The sequence below is a fragment of the Thermobia domestica genome, chromosome 2, assembly GCF_964235325.1.
Source record: "Thermobia domestica chromosome 2, izTheDome1.hap1.1, whole genome shotgun sequence".
NCBI lineage: Eukaryota > Metazoa > Arthropoda > Insecta > Zygentoma > Lepismatidae > Thermobia > Thermobia domestica.
This window is the reverse complement of record NC_137455.1, coordinates 91,793,129-91,819,058: the sequence shown is the minus strand read 5'-3', so window position 1 is coordinate 91,819,058 and position 25,930 is coordinate 91,793,129. Positions and strand designations below refer to the sequence as shown.

At 32.8% G+C, this 25,930-nt stretch overlaps 1 protein-coding gene across 2 annotated transcripts in view; it reads right to left on the bottom strand.

Annotated features, from left to right (window-relative positions):
- Positions 1-25,930, bottom strand: part of Dpp10 (Dipeptidyl peptidase 10) — a 521,190-nt gene that overhangs the window by 6,640 nt on the left and 488,620 nt on the right. For both annotated transcript variants that reach the window (XM_081743917.1, XM_081743914.1), the window contains exons 11-14: positions 24,422-24,919; positions 19,264-19,458; positions 12,570-12,727; positions 7,219-7,430 (exon numbers count right to left, since the gene is read on the bottom strand). In XM_081743917.1, coding sequence (XP_081600043.1) covers positions 7,219-7,430; positions 12,570-12,727; positions 19,264-19,458; positions 24,422-24,919 — 1,063 coding nt within the window. The remainder of the gene's footprint in view (positions 1-7,218; positions 7,431-12,569; positions 12,728-19,263; positions 19,459-24,421; positions 24,920-25,930) is intronic.

Here is a 25,930-nt window from a genome sequence, read left to right as displayed (position 1 = left end):
CTATATATTTTTAAATTATAAGTGCCTGTTGTATTGTATATTTCTTGAATTATATGTGTCTACTTTACTCTATATTTCATGAATTATAAGTACCTAATTTACTGTCTATTTCGCGGATCACAGGAGCTGTTTTTCCTTGTCTATTTCTTGAGTTATAATTACCTATTTTACTGTTTTTTAAATTATAAATGTCTACTTTACTGTATTATCTGAGTTACAGAAGCCTATTTTACTGTCTACAAGTGCCCAATTTACTGTATATTTCTGAAATTTTAAGTGCCCAATTTATTTAATAATAAGATTATATTATAAAAAAATTAACAATGATTATTCTTTCAACAGGAGAAAGGTAATAACAATGGTATTATATACATACTGCAAGAATTTAAACATATAAGGATTTGGTAGTTAAATTTACATAAATATGTTTAGATTTTGTTGGACAGTTGTAAAAGAAACCAAACGGACCAAAAGGTTAAATTGATCAGATTGGTAATTGAAGGGAGAGCATGGAAAACATTTTTATAGAAGAACGATTGTTTCTTGGATCTCACAATATCGTGTTTGCGAGATCTTAGGTAGGAATAACAATTGTGGTCTTATTGAGTAGATTAGCACGGGATAAGAAAGCTCTTTTAATTTTAAGGTGTTGAATATTAGAGTTTCTTAACATATTAGTTAGACGGGTAGCTTTCAATCGCTGCACGAATTTTTCCAAATTGTGCCCATTGACAGTTCTCTGCAATAAATGCCAAATACGTTATCAAACAACGTTATTGTAGGATAGTGACGATAAGTTGCTCATAAGAAATACAAATAGATCTGAAAAGCAAGGAAAGTTTTCAATGTATTAAGTTTTGTGATTGTTACCGCATTATGTTAAAAGAAAAAGGAATATTGTGTTTGTTATAACTATATAAGAAGTGTGAGCCTCTTACTCATTTACACCCGAGGTTCTGTTTTTCTCTCTTTGCGCACGTGTATGTTATATCATACTTCTCTTCCAATCACTGACGTCACGAGGTCTTCAGCGTTCTATCACGTGGCGCATTACAGATATTAACTGACCTTGTTCTTTAACGGATACCCTTATTCTTGTAAAACATACTACAGCCACAATCCCTTACGATGGCTAATGAACAAAGGTCAACATGACAGTTACAACGAGGATTTGCTGTATTATGCATCGGCAAGGCGATGTCCAGGTTCTTAAACGAACAGGAATCACGATGAAGGCCCTGATTTCACACCGCATGGAATTCCATGACGAACTTAGTTAAATTAAGAAATACGATTATCCTAAAACCATGAAATGACTTGATGACAATACTAAAATTTCCATTAACCATGTATTGTAAAACTGAGCCAGTTACTGTGTGCGGAACATACAACATTTAAGTAAGAGTTTTGTCTTTGGACACTCCATCAGCAAGGTAAGAAAATAAATAATAAACAAGTAAGCGTTCTTGCACTGTATTATAAGTACGTACGTTGTACATATCTTAGTTAAAGTAGTTAACGTTTACATTCTTTAAAGTAATCGTTAGGCGAAGGTGTTCTCATTTCGTTTTCTAATCTTTCTTTATTCCTGTCAAGTAACGTTCCCTTGTCTCTCTTCCTAGGTGTTTCGTCCACTGTGTGGACCAATAAATTCATCTTTATTGGGAGTCAGTTGGTGCAGCTCATTTGTAGGTGATATCCAGGAAGATGTTGGGAGTGAAATAATCGGACAAGTTGTTAAAAGTTAGTAGAATTATTATCTTAAAAAAAATCCACTGCGTGGACCAATGAATTCATCTTTATTGGGAGTCAGTTGGTGCAGCTCGTTTGTAGGTGATATCCAGGAAGATGTTGGGCGTGAAATAATCGGACAAGTTGTTAAAAGTTAGTAGAATTATTATTTTAAAAAAAATGAGTAACGTAACTAGGTTGCTGTTGATATATATGAAAGAGTTTGAGATATAGTAATGCCAAGAGTGCCTTATGTTATTTAAAAAGTGTTTTAAATACAGGAAGGTATTTAAAACTGCGCCAAATATAGTGGCTTTTCTCAAAATAATTAAAAATCAAAGATATTAAAATGACTAACTTCAAACTACTATAGTTCACATAAGAATGCCAATCCATGTTCTTTTCACTTCAATTTTTTTTGGACTTTATAGCTACTAGAAGCCGATCACTCATCAATACAGCTTTTAACATTAACAGAAACCTTCCTGTATTTAAAACACTTTTTAAATAACTTAAGCCACTCTTGGCATTACTATATCTCAAACTCTTTCATATATACATCAACAGCAACTAGTTACAATCTAGTTGCATTACTCATTTGTTTTATATAATCATTATACTAACTTTTAACACTTTGTCCGATTATTTCACTTCCAACATCTTCCTGGATATCATCTAAACACGCACTGCATCGACTGATTCTCAACACTCTTCAGTGGTTATCAGGTAAGTACTTATTTTAGGTATTCTCCTTCCTTCTCTAGCTCTTTCTCTTCCCTTTCCCATTTCCTCTTTTATTATATTATTTATAATATAATTTCCGATGTATGGCTTTAAATTATTAATTAAATTATTTATTTTGTTACCCTTACACCTATACGTGTATATTAATTTAACGTTCAAATTCATCTATTCATTTAACTTCACACATTTCGTCTATTGTACTTCTTTTATTATTTTTTAAATAATCTATACTAAATTTTACGCCCAGATTTATGTCGGTAAGTACATAGTTATGAAAGTTCAGTTTGCTTTTAGCTTATTGAAACTTTTCCTTACGAACGCACTTTATGACGCATAGGCATGTAACCATTTTATTTGTAGATATATAACAGTATTTGGTCTTATGATTGTTTATAGTTATTTTTCGAGACAATTAGTTTGCTGAATAGTATATACATGAGACTACGTTAGTTGATATTTCTAATAGAATTCCAATTTTCAATTTTCTACGTAGAATTTTGACTAATGTCAAAAACTTGTTAGTAAAAACAGTTCATTGTAATTATGTGAGAGAAAGGAGACAGAAAGGGCAGTTCCCGAAGGTAATAACTTCTTACCAGCTGATCATATTTGCCTCTGTCATGCAACTAAATATATTTAATCTAATTTATGTAACACTTTTACTTTTCTTTATGAAAGCATTGTAGATATTAAGTTGTTTTCCCGAATCTATATCTTAATTTTTCATATATCTTTTAAAGATTAAAGTTATTAATTTGTAAACTTTTGTTGTGAAATCTTGTGTATCTTCTTAATTTTTAAATTTTTCTTTCTCTTCTTCCTGTTCATCTGCTAGAATTTAGATCTTTTTCTAGTTATGCTTCGTATAATGAAATAAGCTTTTGTAATCAGATTTACAATACGGGTATGATTACACACACTAAATTAAAGCATGAAATACACGACAAAAATTACGTAACATGTAGAAAACATTAAATTAAAACGTAATTCATTGATGTCCACAGTGCTGAGAGCTAACTTGGAGCACTATAGAAGTATGAACTATAATAAGTTTATTTACGCTCCTACTAATATGTAATTAATCTATAAGTATCATCAAAATACTGCTCAATACGCAAATCTGTAGGGTAGTACTTGTTTAATTATACATAAGTACAGATAGGAGAACATTAATAGATTAAATGGAATATGCTAATATACGGCAATATTTTAAATTCTAGTATAACAAAATGAGAGGATCCTTAGTGACGGCCTTTAAGATAAGTTACATCACTAAAAATTAAGTTTTTATCGCTATAAACTAGGAGAAGAAAATTATCTAATGTTCTAAATCTTATATAATGTTATGAGTATAAGAATTAAATCTTTAACCCTTTCACTACCACTGGGACATATGTGTTCCACGATATCTTCTGAGAACCAGTGGTAATTTATCGCATGTTATTGCTATGAATCAGTCTCATTGGTAAATAGAAGCCTGCTAATATTTTACAGAATTCTTATAATTACATATTTCACTTGTAGGTCAGGTTGTTGTCAAGTTTGATTGTTAAACCTTTGCTCACTAGATGTCTTCCTGTTTATTATTCAATATGATAACTATTTCACGTTTTATTTTATGTCTTTGTAGTAACTTTTCCATTTCAATGTTTTCAAACTATTTAATTTATACATAAATCATGTACTCAGGAGGAACATGTTTTTTTTTATCTACTTTTTACATTCGAAACAATTGTGTCCCTCTGGTATTTTTAGTGGGACATATTTATCCCAGTGGTTGTGAAAACCATACCTATTTATAGAGGAATTTTTCGATCATCGAGGAAAAATGAGTTCAGATGTCAGTGGTGTACGAAGTCGTAAATGCAAGCACGATGCAGATGAAATTCGAAGATTTCTTAACGGCTCTGACCTTCACTGTGTAAATGATGATGCCATAGGTGATGAAGATTATCAATTAGACAGCAGTGAAGGTGAAAGTGGAGATAATGGAACAGATGGATGTGAAGAACAAGCTGCTAGCGATAAAGCAGTAGTTGCATGTACTAATAAAAAACTTGCAATTTGGAATAAGCTACCGAGATGTAAAATATCTGTAATCATAAATACGATGCAGGTGTTTATCTGACAAATCTAAATATATAAAAGAGAACGTACAAAATCCTTTGTCCGCTCATCACGCTAATACGGCTGAACCAATTTCTTTCATTTTTGGGGGGTTATTAGGATTTGGACCCTAGATGGTTTTTATCATATCACTTTAATTTTTAATTACCAGTGTCTTGAGATAATTGACCATTCAAGTGTCCATACGTACAAATCCTTTGTTATTAGTTCATCATAGGTAAAAATAAACGTATTTATATGCAACCCGCATGACCGTGTCACTCGGCGGGTTAACATAAATGACAGGCGCTATAATGTTAACATTTACTGCAATTTGAAAGCGAAAAAGTAAAAATTATCTAAGTAACAAAGTTTATTGCGTTCCGGGGTGACCGCAGCGAAGCGGGGTGAACGCTGCTAGTATATCATAATTGAAAATACAGGATGATCATTCGTTTCACTACCACTGGGACATATAGGTCCCACTAAAAATACCAGTGGGACATAGGTCCCAACCCTTCCTACGTTGAAAAACGAAACAGTGGAAAATGTTTTTTTTTTTATTTTTTATACTTTTGACAACAATTTTAATTAAAATAACCATATATTAACATCTTTCACCCCGGAAAAAATGGTAGTGAAAGGGTTAAGTTTTCTACTCTGTACGTTTAGCATTAAAAGTTTAATTTTTACTAATGTAACTTTCCTCAAGATGTGCCACTGGATGACCTTTACCTTTAGTTTCCACATAAGTTCCCTAGTTTCACATCTTATAAATGAATCTATGGTCGCAAAGTCATATCAGACCTTCATTTTGATGCATTTAATGTCTTTTTCGTTCAATTTTGTATTAATTTACTTTGATGGAAAAAACCGAGGAGCGAGTTTTTGAAACATCGGTGTTTAATTCTTTTTTTAAAAAACAATTCTGGTATATTACATCGCGTTCATCTCTTCGAAAACTTCACTCGTTATAATAAACGCTTCAATCTTGTAAACTAAAGCTAAGACAACTGGAATAACTTAAATGTTAATACCAGAAAAGGAATCTAATTGAAACATGTAATTTGTAGAAACAAGAAAGTTTTGCATATATACGAGAAATGTTTCCAAAGTTATGTGAGTTTGTAAATAACGCCAAAATGGATCACTATTAATAACAATTGTTAGCACTAGATAAGTTCTGATAAGTTTCTCTAGCAATCTCACTTAAAGACGGTCAGTGTGATTTCATCTCTTAAAGAGAATGAATGTATTTTTAAGGTGCTTTCACTACCGCTATGAGAGATGGTGTCAGATTTCCAAAGATTAATTATTTGTTTTTTGCGGAAAGAGAATATAATAATTAGAAATTGTTAAACTCTTATCTGTAGTTTTAGAAAACTCTGCAGAATACACAGCACAAGGTATCGTTATGTTTATCGCCTTAAGACCAAGAAAACGAATCTAGAAGACGATCCACGCAGCGAATGAACTAACACGTTGATAAATTACACAAACATCACTACTGTAAGGGATGAACTGTTGATGTACAACAGAGAGGGCTATTCTTGAGACTTCTGTAAGTGTAGGGGCATTTCTACACAAAAGTTTATGAGACTAGGTGTGAACAATGTTTCAGCTTGTTAGAGCTAGAAAAAAATGTACAGAGTGTAAACTTATGAACTTTATAGTGACCAATTCTGAACTTTATAAGATCTTTTGTAACTTTATAATGACAATTTTGGCTTACATTAATAACAAGAGATGAAACATAGATCCCATACTCACATCAAAAACAAAAAGTCAACCTAAAGAATGATGCGGACCAGAAAAAAATCTCCCTTTTAAAAAAAAAAAAAAAAGTGCAGTCTTCTATTGGTAAGGTATTGAATACTGATTTTTACGGTTGTGATGGGATCTTAGTGGATTACCCACCAAACGGAAGCACATTTAATTCGAAATTAATTCCAAACTTATCAAAGCGTCTTAAACCCAATGTTTACTTCAGTTATACATCTTTTAATAGTTCTAAAATGAAAATTTTTCAACTCACACTATACTCACACGCCATCAAGTTCCATTCTTACTTGGCGATCAAAACTACCGAATAAGCAGAAATACAGAAGATGTAACACTGCATTTTTTTTTTTTTTTTTTTTTTTTTTTTTTTTTTTTTTTTTTAAGTTTAAAATCAGCGTCGCAAGTATTATTAGATTTGTGTATTTAAGTTAGTGAAGTGTAAAACCTTTTTGTAATTCAGTGTTACTTATAATTACAATTGAGTTGGTGAGAAGAAAAAGGAGAATATTTCAAAAATTCAAAACATTCCAAGATAGTGCTTTCTTTCTACCGAATTTCATCACGTTTACGAAATCTTAGGAAGTCAAAGTTCTTAATAAACGTTACTAATATCTCATACAAATATTTTTGTATAAACAACGGTAATTCCGGTAAAAAGTTTTGTTTTTCATTTCTCAAAAGTAAGGTGTTATGGAATGTTCTCCTTTATCCAGTCACCTACTCAATTGTTGTTGAATAACAATAATCAACATTTTTCTTCAATAAATGAGAAAATGCAACTTACTAAGCACTAGAATTTGATTACTTTTTATTGTGTTATTACGTATAATATGATACTGCATGTAGAAATCTTACCTGTTGTCTGAATATAATTCCTTTGTCTGTAAGAGCCTTTGACAACATCATACTTTGTTGAAAATGGACATTATCGTCTGCTGTGCCGTGGATTAAGTAGAACTGCTTTCCCCGGAAAAGTTCTGCTCTTTTTGTAACATCTGCTTCATCATAGCCCTTGTAGTTGGCTGTTACATTTGGTAAACCCATGTATCGTTCCGTGTATGCAGAATCTTTTCATAGTGAAAGAGAAAATTAAAATGTTAATATAAAGCATATCAATGTAAATTTTATTGTATCTTAATATTTATTTAAACGTATTTTATATTATTTACTATTTTTATTGTATTTTAATGTATGACAAAATTATTGCATATAACACACAATAAAGTGAAGAAAATTAACACTAACTGAATCTAGCAATTATGTATAATGGTCGAAATGTTGAAAGTTGCTAGAGACACTTTTATTATAGAATTCGTTCAAATGATTTTTATCACTTTGGCTTCGTTTTATTTATATTTAAAAAGAAATCACCAAGTATAGAGTTTGATTTTAAATAGCTTGAACTAGAATCAATGATTTTCATAATATGTATCTACGTACTATAATACCCTAATGAGTCACATACCTTTTTCGGTTGTGCGTTAGTTGTTAATCTACATATTTACCAACTATAGCTGATGACATCAGAAACAAGTAAAATTGAAAAGTTACAACCCGAAGCTGGTTAAAAAGAAAGGTTTACAAAGAAAGTTGTCCCAGAATATGAAAATTCCAAACTAAGGAATTATGGTATCCAAAATGGAGAATACAATGTTCACAAACTACACGATTGAATGTGTTTCATGCTCAATTGACATTTACTCGGTTAAGTATTGTTTTTCACTGCTGCTAGTAATTCTAAAAAATACTCTTTTTAAATATATTAATTATTACATTTCATGTTTTATTTAGATTTTCTTAATCTATATTTAACTTTGACCCGCATAGCGTAGAATTTTGATCTATTTATTATACAGCTAATTGTTGCAGTTTAAAATCGAAAAGTTTCTACTATATTTACCCTATGCTACTGAGCCTCTATATTTACTACTGTGTTACCATCATCTAATTCAATAACCAGGACATTCTATTTGTACTCAATTTTAATCAAGATCTGTCGACTCTACTGTTCCTTTCCTCTTTTAAGGTCGCGTCATAACTACCCTTCTTTGAAAACCGAAGATGCAGTAAAATTGTGACGTCACGGCGGGGGCAGAAACAGCTTTCGCCCAAGGTCCTTGTCATTCAACCTTGCTTGTTTCTTTGATTTTTGCAGGAAAGTGAGTGACTCTTGCTTTCCTGTATTAATAAAGCATTAATTACTGTAGTGCTCGTGTTAGCCTATAAGCATGTCGAATTCTACACTAAGTACTTGTCGCAATTATAGTAGAAATACTACGGGTTCCAAAGTTATTTTTCATGTATTTCCCTCGGATTTTTTGCGGAAAGTTTGGCAAAAGAAATACTGTCGGAAAGACATCTTTAAAGTTGAAAACGCCAGGGTCTATTCCGATCATTTTATTCCCGAAGCTTATGGACATAATTTAAAACGTAAGCTTCTAAATATTGTACCCAAGAAAAAGTTTAAGCAAGATGTGCCTTCACAAAACTTACCATTACCATACGGAACCGTGTTGATGTAAATAATGAAAGAATTAAATGTACGGAAGTTAGGTGTTTAAAAAAAAAACAAATCAGACATTGGGGTGCAGTCAGATGAAATAACTATTGTGACTGAAACAAAAAATAACTCTTTGTTTATGTTATTTTCCGTTTGTTCTGTGGAGAGTGAGGGGTATAAACTAAAAGAAGAGCTCTCCTTTTTGCGTAAAGAGAACGAAAAACTGAAGTCTAATCGTATGTACAAAGCCAAAATAATATGTTTACAAACAAAGTTAAAAGAATTGGAAAGCAAATATAATAGAGAATTAATTTCAGAGGCCAGTTCTAAAATATAATATTGTGATCGCTTCAATAAAGTGGTTAATAACAGGGTGATGATATATTACGAAAAAGTTTTACACTAGGCCAAATAAATATGCTAATAAATGGCAAGAAAATAAGATGGATTGATTAAGATATTATTCGTGCATTAACACAATACGCCTCATTGATAAATTCTACAATCATCTGCGGTTACAAGTTCGAATCCCCGTATCCAATGTGTCAACATTTTGACGTTGTATGCAAAAATTACCGTTTTTTCCTGGTATTCTTACACCAGTTTTGAAAATTTTGACTTAGCAAGGGCACTACTTAAAGAGTGTGGAAAAATGTTCAGTGCTTATATTTGATGAATTGAATGTTAATAGGCGCGTATGCTATGACCAAGAGGTTTATTTATTTTTAGGACCACACAGGAATGTCCAGGTGGCAATGACTCGTGGCTTAATAGATGTGTGGAAACAGCCAGTGCATTATGATTTCGATAAGACTATGAAAAGTAAAAAATTACTCTTCGAAATCATATCAAAAGTTAAAGCCTCAGGATTCAAGATAGTTACGATTCTTTCGAAGTTCAATGGTGGCAATATGAGGCTACGTGGTGGTGTCGTTTCACCTTCTTCCAGGCGGATGGAAGCAATAAAATAGTATGAAGTTATATTTCGAACATTTCACAAAAAAACTGTGAATCGAAGAAAAGAAAAAGAATGTGATTGGCCGACCGTTTTATGTCCTAAGAAAGACAATTCGATCTTGAAACTATTCGACAAGGCTAAGACACTTCAGAATTCGGTTTTTGAATAGAAAAACACAGGAACTCCGAAGGAGGAATGTTCTTTAAGATAGTGGATGCAAAGCTATTCTTCAGGTGCTACTCAATGCTATAGTGAGTACATATTGTGTCTGTATGTAGTCTATTTTTATTGCATTTAAAAATGTGTTTTCCTTTGCAAATCGCTACGGCGGAACATAGGCTGAGCACACGATATTTGTCCCTGCTTCACCGCGGTGTCGTCACACTACAGCTGGAGAAAGTGGCTACGCAGAAACAGCGAGTTATGAAGGGGCCTGTAAAAGCGCGGAACAGTAGGGTCGACGGACCTTGAATTTTAATTGTCATTATTGTTTCATAACTAGTACATTGACACGCATATGATAACCTGAGCACATTTCATGGTTACTCTTCATGCAGCAAAAATTCCTCATAATTAACAGACTACAAATGTATGTATAACGAAACCCTGAAACTCTTCTTAAATATTATTACTTCATAGTGTAACACATTAAACCTTCAGATAAAAGTCATCAAACGCTTGAACTAACAGCATCAAATCAATTACTAGGTAACCTAAGTGGGCCACGAAGTGACGATACTTTATCTTCTATTGTCAAATATATGTTCAGAAGTAATGACATTTGTCTCTTAACACTAGTCATAAGCGTATAATATTTTTTTCGACATTTCTTCCACGACATTTGATGTTCTTCAAAACAAATGGTAAAGGTACCCTTTCCCCTCCCCTCGTCAATTCGGGCCAGACTAATGGGAAACGGGTAGTGTGAAAGATGGACTAAATATTTCTCCATGGCCTCGACACTATGAAGAAATGGCATACTCAACACCATTCTGGATGCCTTTATCCTCCAGATTTCCCTAGATACTCGACAACAGAGACTCCAGGAAGTCCTGAATCATATTTTAGCAACGGCAGAACTGGAAAATAAAACCCAGCTCCACTGTAAATCAAAGTTAGCTGTCCTGTTTGTAGATGGACATCTTACCGACTATGCTACTACGACTCTAAACGAAAAATAAAATAAAAGTTTGGAAGTACGAGTAATAATATCGTAGAACATACAAAATACTTTTAAATACACTGATAAACCTTTGTTTATTGCTGAGAAATGTCGAAACGACTAATGTTTTCCATTGTAAATAATATGACCTAAACCCTTACCACTTTATTTCATAGTCTTTCCTAGATACTAAAGTGTTATATTATCCAAATTTTAATGTAATTAAGAAAATTCCTATTTTACCAATTTTACTTCAAAACACTTTCTTAACCTATTATTTGCTGCAGATAAGCATGTCTACAATATGAAGAATTTCAAGAAGATGTCTCGAAAGTGAGATAGAAAGTATTGAGAAATTGTATTGAATTGCACTAATAATTTCATTGTAACCATCGTAATTATAAGTTAAGAAGAGTGTGTATATATAGACTGTAAATCCTGTACACACGAATTTAAAGTTTTACGTTGTATATTGCAGCATCTTGTTTTTTACTAGCAAATATATTTTCTGTAACCATTTAGTTAAATATATATATATATATTTGAGTTTTACGTCCCACGCCTATGCCGGCTAGGCTAAAGGAGACGGTGATGATGATTAATGAATGAAATGGTGGAATGAAGAAAGTGGGAGGAAACGGGAGAACCCCGAGGAAACCCACGCACACGGTGTTTGTCCACTACAAAGTTCACTTGGCGGGAGCATGATGCATAGGTAAACTATCTATATCTATCTATCTATCTAAATATATATATATAGATAGATAGTTAGTTAGTTTACATTTGCATCAATATGATGATAATGTGATAATTCTTTGCACTTTCCCTTTAATAAGCAATATTCAAAAGATATTACTTGTCTTATTATTTTTTTTCCCCGTCATTAAGACTTAGTTCATCTTCGAAGAACTCGGGCTGAAAGACTCAGGGGTGGATCCAGGGGGAGCGATCGGGACTATCACCCTCCCAGAAGAGGAAACATATATATATATATATATATGTGTGTGTGTGTGTGTGTGTATGTGTGTGCATGTATATAACCCACCCCAGAGTTTGGAGCTCTTAAAAGTAGCAGTATACTTTTACCCCCCCCCCAGAAGTCCGTCCTGGATCCGCCCCTGGAAAGAGTCAGTCTTTATATGTTTCAACAACATTTTCTTCATAATAGAGAAAGTAATTAAAATGCTACTTCTACCAGATATTATATTAGTAAGCCAGTTATTTAACGCTGGAGACAAAACTCAGTTTTTGATGCATAAAGGCTAAGATGACTGTAGGATATTTTTCCTTAGCTACTTACTAGAATTTAATAACAGCATTTCCTATAGACTAACAAAAAAATATATGTATCAAGATAAGTACAAATAAAAAAAGTAATAATTAAGAAAATAAAGTAGCATTCATAAATTCTCAATGAAAAAAAAATATGTCTAGGTAAAAAAAAATAGTTTTAAAAATCAAAAAAGTAAAATTGACTGGCTCTGAAAGATTCATTACATTTTAATAACTTCATGCTATTATACTTGGTATATCAATTTTAGCACTTGTTCTATACTTGTGCTGATAATAAAAATAATAGTTATTACCGTAATATTTCCAATTTGTGACAGGTGCTACAGAAACACCACAGTGGAAGACATCTTGTTCCCTGGATAAAGCCATAGCTGCTACAAAGCCACCGTAACTCCAACCCCATACAGCTACACGTAGTTTGTCCAAAAAGCCAAATTTATATAGCAAGTATCTGAAAGAGAATATGACTCTGAATTTGCATTGCATTCTGAACCACATAGCATTTTTTAAATGCGAGCTATGGATGAATACTTTTGCATAATATAGATACACATACGTGGAGGAACGTTGAAAAAATGTAGAATAATCTTTAAAACTCATTCTAGGAAACAATTCAATCTTCCAGCTACAAAGCTTAGATATTATTGAAATTTAGTTGAGAACAAGATACCATACAAAATTATCTCATTACGTAAGAATAAACCCTTATTTTTTAAAAACAAATTAAGGAAATGGAAGTATATAGCCAGATTTTCACCGAAATCAAAACTTCTATTTGCATGTTTTTTCTACTTCTCAATGAGAAAAAGCAGTATTGTCTAATAGGGCTGCTAAATCTCCGGGTACAGCCAAAGTGTCCGAGTTTTAAATACTGTACATTCTAAGGGTGTACGGGCCTAGAAATAATCTGTGGGCTTAAATGTTATTTAAAAATTACCTTTAATTATTTTCTATGCTATTTGTGGCTTATAACTTATGTTGTATTTAACTGTTGCTAATTGTTTAAGAAAATTGTATTTTTATTAAAACAAAAGACTAGATTTATTTTCTTTATTTATTTATTTTCATTGTTTTGCTTGTATTGTCGCGTGGCACTGAAAATTGTTTTCATTTAATGATTTGCCAGAGATGGGAATGAAACTTAAAATTAGTTCCGATGGAAATGAATTGTAAATTGAGATTTCTGTCTTGTAATCTGTAATATTAGCACTTGATAAGAAGAACAATAATAGCTGTTGTGAATTATAAGGTGCATTTTCGAGAACACAGATGTATCAAACTTATCAAAATAATTAATGCAATATACTCTCGCTATACCAGCCAGTAATGAACATGTCGATCAAGTTTTTAGTGTAATGAAAACTTTACAGCCGAACGAATCAAACATAATGTCGACAGAACTTATGATGACCTTAATTTTTGTTCAGATAAACTTGAAAAATGCCTTTTTAAAATTTTATGTACACACAGTGGTTCCGCTAAGTACGACTTTTCTTCACCAGTGAAAAACTCCGAAATACATACATAAGGTAACCGTTTATAATTACAATATATTGTATTATCTTGTGTAATTTTCATTCAGCTTGGTGTTTGGTTAGTAGTAATAGTGGTAATAGTGGTAATAATCAATGATGTCATTCAAATCATTCAACAACCGGTTCTCAGATTAGTATATAACAACAAGTATTATGATTAGTATTTAACAACCAGTTTTATTATATGATCAGGATAGTAAGTTAGTTTATTATCAATAATATTATTACCATATGATTATATTATTCTTTATTCCAATGATATTAGTAATAATAACAAAGATTGAGCCAAATAGTATCTTTATATTGATTTTCAAAAATAGTACTAGAAAATTCATTTTCTTTCGTAAATATTGGATTTAAGGGTGAAGAGATAACTTTTAACAATCGGTTTGGGCCAACCGGTGCGAACTGGTTGAGTGATACCACTGGCTATAAGCGTTAGAAGTAACGGTGGTAATGACATACAGAAACTTTGAGTTTCGAATTTGTGTCCCTAATTACATAAATGCCACTGGTCTACGGATTTGCTTTTATTTCAATCTGGCAACTCTATCGTCTATCTGAGTTTGCTGTTTTTATACGAACCAATTTATTAACCTGGTTATATGAAAAAATGAAATCGGAAGACGTGGTAAAGATAAAATATAATATAAGTGTTTCCAAATACATAATGAAATACAAATACTAGTTTCAGATTTTATCATTTCATCGATTAAAATCTCGAAAGGAAGAGCTGTTTTCAAATGATTCTTAATGTTATACAAATTCTGGCATAAATTCATTGATATTTTTCTGGATGATTAGAAGTGTAATCTTTGAACAACTGGTTTCTCGTCAAAAAAACATAACATTAATTAACAACATTTTCCATATCTGCTGTAACATTTATTCGAAGTTTTTTTAATAGAACTACGATGGTCTTCAGTTTATGTTATTCAATCTTATCTCTTTAAACTTGTTTTGTTTGTTCTATTATCCTTGACAATTACAGTTTTATTTTGCTATTGAAACATAAGGGTAAAATTTTTCCTAATTCAGCACAATTTAAATATATTTTGTGGGTGTTTGTTGCAGATGGACATTCGTAGATTAATGGTTATTTGCCAAACTTGTTTTGCCTTCTTCAAAGTAGAAAGAAGCAGAAATATACAGTTTTTTCAAAGAAATCTGATCATTCATTTATCTATGAAAAGCCCTGTAGTATTATGCATAGGTAGGATTACACGAAAGAACTGTCAGTCTTCTTTGACTAATTGAGTTCATTCTTCAAGTCAAAACATTGTGATCCCCTCTGTGTGGTTTTAAGAATACGGCCTCCAAAAGAGAGAGGCGTGGCTAGGTTTCCTTATTCAAGAGTGTACATCATTCGAAGTTAAACTATGTTTCGATATCGATGGATAATCTATTGTATAAAAATAGGAAAAATTTTATTTGTGACCAAATCATGGGAAAACGGTTAAACTATTTGAAACGATTTTTTAGATATAGTTATCATGTACCTTGAACTGTTTTTTTCATTACGATTATTGGATTAAAATTCGCATCCTAAAGGGGAAGCAAGGAGTCAACATTTATGCAAAAAATTGAGTATCTCATGATTCTGTCAAGTTACGAAGATGTAATTTAGTGTATTAGCTCCTCATTTAAAATGAGTGAAAACATGTTTCAGCGTTTTTGAAAATTCTTGTTTTAAGGGGAGCGTTTTTTTCCTTCACATTGAAAGCGATGTTGCTATCATCACATCACGGGAAAATGGTTGAACAGTTTGAAATTAATTTGGAAACATAGATAGTACCTATCTTAAACTGGAATTTTATTATATTACTTTGATTCAAGATGGGATCCTAAAGGTGATAGGGAGGTTCAAACTGAATGCGAAAAATACAATATCTAATGGGTTTTTATCATATCACTTCATTAAAATGCGTATTCTAAGGGAGGCTTAAATATTTTCGATAACCCTTTTCTAACCGTGCGAAAACCGGAAATTTCAGCTAATATATTCATAATTACCAGTAGCACAAATATCCATGCAATTTATTTCTTGTGCTGATGGTAGATCAGACATGTATGCAGGTATTAGTTTCGGGTGGGGTCCAAAGCTTTTGAGGAGGTGCAAATTTAACGTGACTATATTAAAATATGTAAAATCACTCATAAAATTAAACTCATTTTTTTTTAAAGTCGATATTTCGGGAGGGAGAGGGGGTCCGGAATACTAGAATCCACCCTCTGCATACGCCAATGTTTTAACTTCGATGCATTCAACATAGATTCGCAAAAACAAAAAAAAAAAAAAAAAAAATCCAGTTTGATAAATGTATATATGTTTTCCTGGTTGAGATTCATCTCTCCCTCGCGGCTGTATGACTAGCGTACGCACTTTTGTCCTCTTAGTTTATTACCGAGATACAGTGCAGTGTTTATCTTTATTTCTTTTCCTTGACGATTAATTACAACATAAATGTATGACTTTCTTACAGGCTGATATGAATTATAGGTTTGGTAAATAATGGAGACACAGGTTTCGTTCCCCTCCGCGAACCGAAAATATCATTATAATGTTAGTTTTTTAAAAATTTTATTTATCTAGTATATAGATTGTATTTTAATACCATTATTTTTGCTGACATCCGCTATCTTGAACTCCAGGTTCTACTGGGCATTTATTAGGAAAGTAAATGAACTTATAGTTAGTCTGAAAAGACAGGGAAAAGAATAAAAGATAATGAAATGAGCCTTATGTCTCACACTTATGCTCTTTAAGCTAAAGGAGACGAACAATTCATGAAGATGAATGATAATGAAAAAAATGGTGGAACAAGAATGTGGGATGAAACACGAGGATCCCCCAAAAAAAGATCACCGACACATTGAGTTGAGTTGATTTTAGTTTAGCGTCCCTTTCAGCAGCGAGGCTATATGAGACGTGGACCTACTGATTAACGTGGAATCCGAACCACATGAGCTCCCGCCGGGAATCGAACCCGGGTCTCCCACGCCAAAGGCGCGTACGCTAACCGCTTAGCCACGGAGGAGCTCACACTGACAAATTGTTGTCCACCACAAGAATAAAAAGTACCAAAACAGAAACATTAATCAAAGTTTTAAGTGAGATAAGGAAACTTGAATATAATTACTCATATTAATAAAAAAGGTTATCAGTTTTATTCACATAAATTGTTTACATGCTGTGTAACTTTATCAATTATACCCTATATATATAAAATTCGTTTTCTAGATATCACTTATGCTCAGTTGCACCAATCGAGAACCAATAGTTTGTGAGACAGAATTAACTTATCCTTGAATACAGAAGTTGCAAAAAAAAAAAAAAAAAAAAAAAAAATATGACATTTACGATTTTGGCATCATGTAATATCATATGTTTGATTGGCTAAAAAGTGTGTGTAACAACTGGAAACTGGTTTACGTAGCATGTAGCATGGTAACTCTTGTTACTAGATATGGAAAGAAAGTGAACAAAGAACATAAAGATTAGGACATACTCGCCTTCACTCTTCAGGAGGGAGAGGGGGCGCGGTGGCTCAGTGGTAGAGCGTTCACCTCCGGTGCTTAGAGTTCCGGGTTCGATCCCAGCTCGCACCATGTGGACTTTGTGGTGGACAAACACCGTGCTCGTGGGTTTTCTCGGGGTTCTCCCATTTCCTCCCACTTTCTTCATTGCACTCATCTCTCATCATCACCGTCTCCTTTAGCCTAACCGGCATATCCGTGGGACGTAAAACTTAAAGATTTCATTTCATTTTTTTCTTCGGGAGGGAGAATATGTCCTAATGTTGGTGGACAAATACAAACACTTTTTTAAAAGAAATAATGCCGTTATCAAATATTTAAAAAAAATTTAAAAAACTTCATTTCTGATATCTCAGAATATTTAAAATATTGAAGTTAGTTTTATGAATGATGCATTATATCTCGAGTCTAGACATTAAAGGTAAAAGTTTTTTTTTTAATATGCTCTAGCAGCCTTTTCAAGCGACATTTTCAAACAAGAGGACAAATTATACTAAATTTAATACAAATACTGTATTCTCTTATATCCAAAGTTTGGTCCTTGTACTGAAGCACATGGTAGGATAGGGAAGAGTAGAGAGGATTAGACTAGCGTAAGGTAGAGTAGAGTCGTGTAAATTAGGTTAGGTTAGTTAACTCAGTGTTAAGAAATTATTTTCAAATGTAGGTTAGAGTAGACAGGTTAGGTTACTTTACCTTACCTTACATTCATTGTTTAGCCCTTATTTTCAAATATAGGGTAGAGAAGTTAGGTTAGTTTAGGCTACGGTAGCTTACCGCATGGCCGCGTCACACTATGACACTTTATTTAACAATTACGTAACAAGAAATAATGCCGCGACCCTAGTTCGTCAACTTTTTGTTAACCAAATTTTGGCATAATGACGTTTGCATTGCCAGTTGCTTTGGCTCCACTCCAGCAAGTAGCACTGCTTTACGTAAATATGGCCTTTGTGAATCAGTAAACGAAGTTTATTTTAGTAATTCACCGTCGGGTTTACATAATGTTAGTAACTGGCGATGCTAATGTAAATTTGACTACATTTTTTCTTTAATGTTAACTATATATCAGGTAATTACATATGGTTGTTAAAAAAAAAAATGCTACTTGACTCATTGTTAAAGGCACGATAGCTTTTCCTTGTTCAATTTTTGATCAACAGAACACCAGAAAGCAATATTTTTTTATTGTAGGATGTTTGTAAAATTTGCAGAACATGCCAGTAAATTAAATGCAAAGATGGGAGCAATTTTAGTTCATGTCATACACTGTTAACTGTCACTATAATTGAGCTCAAGATAACGGCATGCAGTAAAGTAGAATCTCATAAAGATAGTTACTTTAAATGTAACATAAACTACTATGTCTGCCTGTACTAGGTGGCCACCAAAACTAAATTTCTTTAATTTACAAACTCTAATGAAGAAATAAATTAATTAATATGATAAATAATATAATAAAGTAATACAAATTTGGTACTTCAATAATTTCATTGTAGTTAATGACAGACTATTAGTATAAATTTTATTCTTTCTTGATTTAGGGACGATTGAATTAACCACAATAACTACTAATTTACAGCTGTGATTCCCTACTAAACGCTAATCACGGATTGATCTCCCATTTTCGACGATTTTATACTAATCAGACAATTTATTGGAATAATCCTCAGGTCAGTGTTGGCGCAACACATTACCCTCATTTCGATTAACTTTGGTTTTATCTCTATGCAAGGATTAATCCTCGGTTGGTGCAACTGAGCATTAGGCTTGTTCCCACAAAAGTTTCATTCAACACATCAATCTTTTTCTGACGTTTTAGCTGAGGTACCGATATTTTAAAAGGATAGCATCTACATCCCGTTATATGTTACTATTCAATTAAGAATAAAAGTATAATACAACTACCACTTACTCTGCGACTTCCAATTGGTCGTCTACTTCAACAGATCCCAATCGATAATATATTTCATGCATTAATTTCAGTCCCTGCCCTCCTGATCCTCTACCATCAATTTCAGCCACAACAAAATTCATTTTACTGGCTAAATATGTATTAAAATCGGTTTTCCATCTTTCCGTCACTAGTTGTGTTCCTGGTCCGCCATATCTGAAAGAAAAAAACGTTTGAATTACTAGTAGATAATGTCAGGAGACATCATGATAACATTCAAATTTTTCCACAGTATGTGTGTGTATATAAAACTCTCTATGGATGTTGAAAAATGGCCTGATTGCTAAGTGTTACATGATAAATTGGTCTGAGAGCTCGTAATAACTTGAGAATAAAAGTACATATATTAAGAAATTTATGTCTTAAACAATGTTCATTTTGCCTTAAGTTTAATTACGATATATGATAATACAATGTTAGAAGATAATACGTCTCTCTATTATACAAAAGTAACAAAAAACTATCTCTCAAGAATATTAATCATTTCCTAAGAACTTGGCTGTACATATATATATAGAAAGTATCAGTTTATAGCAAAAGGTACGGATTGGTTACCTTGTATCTACAAAATATTCCATTGGTATTCTCAATTACAGTGATAACCACTTAATTTTCCAATGTATTTTTGAACTCATGATGATAGGGGCAAATGTGTTCTGTTTCTCTATAAGTCGACCACTATCTGAATTGACTTGATATTTTTTAAGTGAAGCTAAGAATGGCTTAGTTTAAACAGACTCTACTATAATTACTTATGTTCGAAAAAGTGTTATTGGAGGCCTACTTTCTTTTAACTCAAATAATATTGATCTTATATATAATGCGGTCATTTGTATTCAAATAGTTGAGATTAAAATAATATAGTTATGCTATTATGAGAATTAAAATATATGATCTTACATAATGTTTATCCATTCTTCTACGAAAACACACTGATATTTGAAACTCTAATATGTTCTTTACTAATAGTAATTTTAAAGAAATAGATATTTAAATTTCAAATAACTTTGAGATGTATAAGAAAAGCTATTCGCCAACGTGTCCCTTCTTCTGTGAAAAATTTACAGTGGTCCATCCAATGTTTACTATTTGGGATGTTAAGAACACAAGGAAATCAAGTCCAATTAGCAAGTTGTGAAAATAAATGACATAAAGTTTGTACGGTATACTTAATTACATGGAAAAGAGAATAATTTTCTACATTATTAAGAGTTATGTATAGTATCTGAACATGAATCGTTTAAGCTCTGAGGGCAGCGTCAGACTGAGATCTTAGAAATGAAATATGTCCAAAATGATTTAAAACGGAACTTGATTCCCTTGTGCACTGAATGCGTCATTTGTGTATTTTATAACAGAACAAAAAGCTATAATAAAATGTTATATGAACAAAATATTTCAAATTCCACAATATTTTTAGCGTTTAACGAAAAACAAAGGTCCGAAAGTAAGACATGAACCAATTGATAGATCTCCTCGAGATAAACAATATTATATGGGTGATCTTAAATTCTTATGCGTAGTTTTCGAGAGAAAAGAACTATTTTTCTAAACCCAAAATTGATGTTGTATGATAACCACTCTAACCATTAAAATCAAACCAATACTAAAGTATACTTTTATCAAGTTTTACATTATGAATATAGCAAGATGACAGTTGAAACGATGCCATGTTACAAGATTTTAATTTTAAATATTTATTACTAGTTATTATTGTTGTTTAGTTAAAATTTCGTATTAGTATTATTTGTTCCTCAAAAGTTTATTGTGTTCAAAGAACTACTCAGCGTTTTATATTTACTCAGAAATTACGAAACCACAACAGTATTGTCCTCAGCTTATGTCAACATGAATCTGGTTAGGCAAGAAATTAATTTAGGAATAAGGACTAAAAATCCTGTTAAGAGATGACGGCTTTGTTTCATAAGTGCAAGAGTAATCTTACGTCTTGAAACTTGTAACCCTGAAGCCCGTCATTGAGGGAATGATAGCTCCGATTCTACGAATTTATAGCCTTGTTATAGACTTCGTTCTCCGAAAGTAAGTGAAATTCAATGGATTTTATTTTTAATAGAACACGGTTAAATTTAACTTCCATAATCGAATTCTAAATAATAATTCTGTAATATTTCGCGGTAATAATTGCGTAAAGCGCGAATAATTAAGTGGAATTAAGAATATCTACGGACTAAAGTTAAGATTGTGAATATAATTAAGTTATAGTGTGGAAAATTCATGAAGTCCAATACTTACATATGGCAAGTCGTTATCCTAAAAATGAAAATTGAGCTTAATATTGAATTTAATTTGGTTTTAAATTCAGGAAAGTGATTTATATTAGTGCTGTCATTAAGTAATAAACAGGGGATTATATATTTGTAATAATTGAATAAGCCTTGTGGAAATGAATTTTTGAAGTTTAAGGAAACGTGTTAATTTGTTAATAGTTTGCTTAAAAAAAATTAAAGTGAGAGTGTTTTGTTCTAAATACGTCTATAGTTTAATATTAATCAGTGAAATTAATTTGTTCTTGCATAATTTTATAAAAGTGTTCACATTGACGAACTGTATGCAGACTTTGAATTTACATATTAAATTATGTTAATAGTTGAAAAATTAATTCAAATGTTTGATCGGAATGCTAATTTATAAAGGAAAACCTGTATCCTACTATTGGATTTGGAACTAAGAGCACACAATAATTGGTTGCTGGATTAATGATCAACTCTGCTGGTAACCTACATGATAGTGACTTATTTCAAGGCAAGTGAAACTAATTTGATTGATTGATTTTGAATTTAACGTCCCTTTTCAGCAGCGAGGCTATATGAGACGTGGACCTACTGATTAACGTGGAATCCGAACCACATGAGCTCCCGCCGGGAATCGAACCCGGGCCTCCCACGCCAAAGGCGCGTACGCTAACCGCTTAGCCACGGAGGAGCTCTGAAACTAATTTGAGTTTTGTAGTATTAGTTGTCTTGGATTTCGCAATTGATCCACAAATAGATTTCCTAAATCAATGTTCTAAACACTACCGTCTGAGTGAGATAATTAAAATAGTTGAATTTTTTGACGTTGAAATAATTGAAACATAATTTCTTAATTCTATCTGGATTCATGGTCTTAATTACGTATTGCATTTTTTTTAAAATTCAGTATAGATATTTGTTAGGCTATTAATAACCAGACCGTAAAGCAGGCCCGTATCCAGGGGGGTCTAGGGGGGCCGGTCCCCTCCTACATTTTTACGGACCCCCTAAAATTTTCACGGTAGGTTTCCAAATGAACTATAATATGGTGATGAACTATACTATAATTCGATCGGACCCCCCAACTTCTACCGGTCCCCCCTATATTTTAGGGCTGGCTACCGGCCTGCCGTAAAGTGCAATTTTTTGGCAAATTTTCCGCAATCCATTAATTCAGTTGTATTATTTGGTTGTACTGAAATAAATCAACGTAGCTTTAATTGCAAAAACTTTCTCGGAAAAAAAAGTGTTAAAGCAGTTTTATTCAAAATTCTGTATTTCATTCCCTTTGCTCAATTGGTAAATTTGATTTATAGAAGTGTGAATGGAAAAGGTCTGTAATAGATGTTAACTTTGCAGAACCTCTTGTTCTTCTTTGAACCAGTGGTTTGCTGTGTTCAGTTATGAAAATGACTTTGATTAGTTGCAGTGGTAAGGCCATCGGAAATAGTGTGACACAGTACACAGCATTAGCCCAAAAAATCAATAACTCTTAACTTCAATAATTTTTCTTTAAAAATAATATTATTCAAAGATAAGAGATATCAATCGATATATTATATCAAGCTGAACACATTGAGGTTATGAGGGTAAATTCTCATGTGTAAATTTTGAAAAAATGAATTTTGTGGTGCTAAAGGGTTCATGTCATTGTTTCGCCAATAATTTCACTCTACTAGAACATATTGTTTATTTATTTATGCAGAATGATTTATATGTTGAGAGCTATTTTTGTCTATTATTCTTAACTTTTAGAGTTTGTGAATGGAGTTTAGGACTATATGATAAACAATTCATTTTTGGTAGCAGATTTTATTTATTGTTGTTTCTTTTCATTTAATGGTGGCACACATACTGCTTGTTTAAAGAAAGCATACTACCTTTACAAGGCCTGTCGAAAAGGTATCCGACCTTCTTTGTTTCTGAGAAAACTACATGGCATAGGTTGACCAAATTTTGCATCTTGGAAGATGGGTCCATGATGTCTTTAGCCTGCAGATGACGTCACTTTCATTTGCGTCTACTGTTGTGGAGGAGTTATTATGTTGTGTGCTCTTCTGTGGTCTCGGCGCGGTTAAAATGGTAAAGACATGGGTGTACGGATATATCGCGAGAACGACGTCATAACCGACTCTGTGAATAGATGCGACCTCGCCAAAGAATGACAAAGCTCGCGAAAAGCCACAGAAGATCGTCAGGCGCGTAGAAAAGTCAAATCAATATTGATTGTGTTCTTCGATTCCAGTGGCAATGTGCGTCATGGGTACGTACAGAAAGGACGTACACGTACAAAGAACTTGCCTTTAGACATTTTCCATCGTTTACGTGACGGTTTTTGTCCGAAATGACTAGACTTGTGGACTTCAAAGTCCCGAAGACTGAACCAGGGTAATAATTTCATTCACGCAGCTCATGTGGTTGTCCTTTTCAACACATTACAGATTTAGAAATTTTGTCAAGCTCCAGGTATAGTTTCGTAAGACTTTTATCTGTTCGGGAAAATTAAAAAGTACCAGGTAGAAACTCGTTTTTGCAACCTAGGAGAGACCAAAAGCAATATCACGGCTGCTGTTGTAGCACTTTCCGACTAGAGATTTCAGGCCTTTTTCGAGCACTGGAAGGACCACCAAACTCGGTGTCTGTAAGAAGGAGGGGATTAGTTTGAAGGAGATTAGGACAACGAAAATGGCAGGTGAGTGTATTGGTTTTCCTGGACCATTGTCAGGTATACCTTTCCGACAGGCGTCGTTGTATATAAATCTATCAAAATGTTGCTAAAAGTTAAGTTAATTTAAAAGGAAAGTCTTGGCTGCATCGCCTTCATTAGGTCTCGTAATGATCTAGAAATATTTACATGACATACTTACACTCTAACAACGAGTGGATAAGTGGTAATTTCATCTTCTCGAAGAACTGGAGGCAAGTGAAGTCGCACTTGTGCATTGTAGCCCTTCGACATTTGCACCGAGAAGGTCATCACTTGAGGAAAAGCCATTTCTGAAGCTCTCTCAAGCAATCTGGAATTGTTTTGCAAGGTAAGTAAGTATTTAAAATCTTTGGTTTCGTATAATGACACAGTGGGGATACCTGGTCCTAGGCACTCGAGTACAATATAAGAGAGACCAGGACTGAATATTGCATTATGGTATAGACACGGTCTCCACAGAATGGCCATTACATTGTAGGGCTTCCCGCGTCCTTTTTTCTTTTTCTTCGGCTTCTCTGGTTTTGGTGTAGGTTCTGGTTCTTCTACTTCAGGAGGACATGTTAAACATTGAGGACCTTTGACTGGTATCGATCGATTCGTTGTCACATTGTACAAGTGCAGTTGGCCAGTTTTGTTTTCAGGAATCCCGAGGTAATATCTGAAATATATGGAAAAGACAATTTAAATATTAGAACTTTCTTTTCAAATAATTATAAAAATATATTGTTATTTTCTTATATTAAAATACTTTTTCCTTCTTACTTAGGATAAATGCCACTATATAGTTTAGAACTTAAAAGATCTGAGATGGTAAATTCTTCACCTACGGATACATTTTCTATTAGAGATATTCAAGATTTTTTTTGTGTTATTATATTAGTTGTTTCGCTGATGTAGTTTGGTAGGATTTTTTTCATTGTGTGATTGTGTAGAATATTTGGTTATTATTATTATTATTATCCAAGAAAATTTTGATTATATATTTTTTTTTGAATTCTTAATTAGATGCAATGGTGTATTAAAGATTTTGTTTCGGGAGGCTATGCACGGGGAAGCAAGGGGACAATTGCCCACCTGAGTTTGAAAAGTAAATATATTTTAATTGATTGGCTAGTAATATACTAGAAAAAAAGTTAAACTTATATGTCGGTGGAGAATCTCCCCCTCCCTACTTCCAACCAAATCTGAAATGACGCTCCTACAAACACATGTTGAATATTTGTAATCTCACTTCAACTAAACTGATTTCATTTTAGTAACAAAATGGAAATATTTAGTTCTATCTGTGTACGCTTTTACCTGAAAGAAAATGTTGAGACAAGTTAAAGCTGAAATATACTGATTGCAGTTTAAGTGGCAAGAGCTGCAGACTGGTGAATCTTAGGTGATATGATACACACAAAATTTAGCAGTGAATCTAACCTTTTATTCTATTCATAGAAGGAAAAGGAAGCATCCTCTTGGCCTACCAATTTCCCGGGCTACTTATTTCCGCTCTTAATTTTCTTTAATTCAAACACTCACCTTTCTTTATAACTAAACGATGTATATATTCCTTTGCTATAATAACTAAAGTTCCGTTATGTCGATATCCGTGCAAGTTGATGTGGAATGCCAGTTTTGCATATCAACTCCTCTTAGTTTTAATGTTACTGACGACGGCAGACTT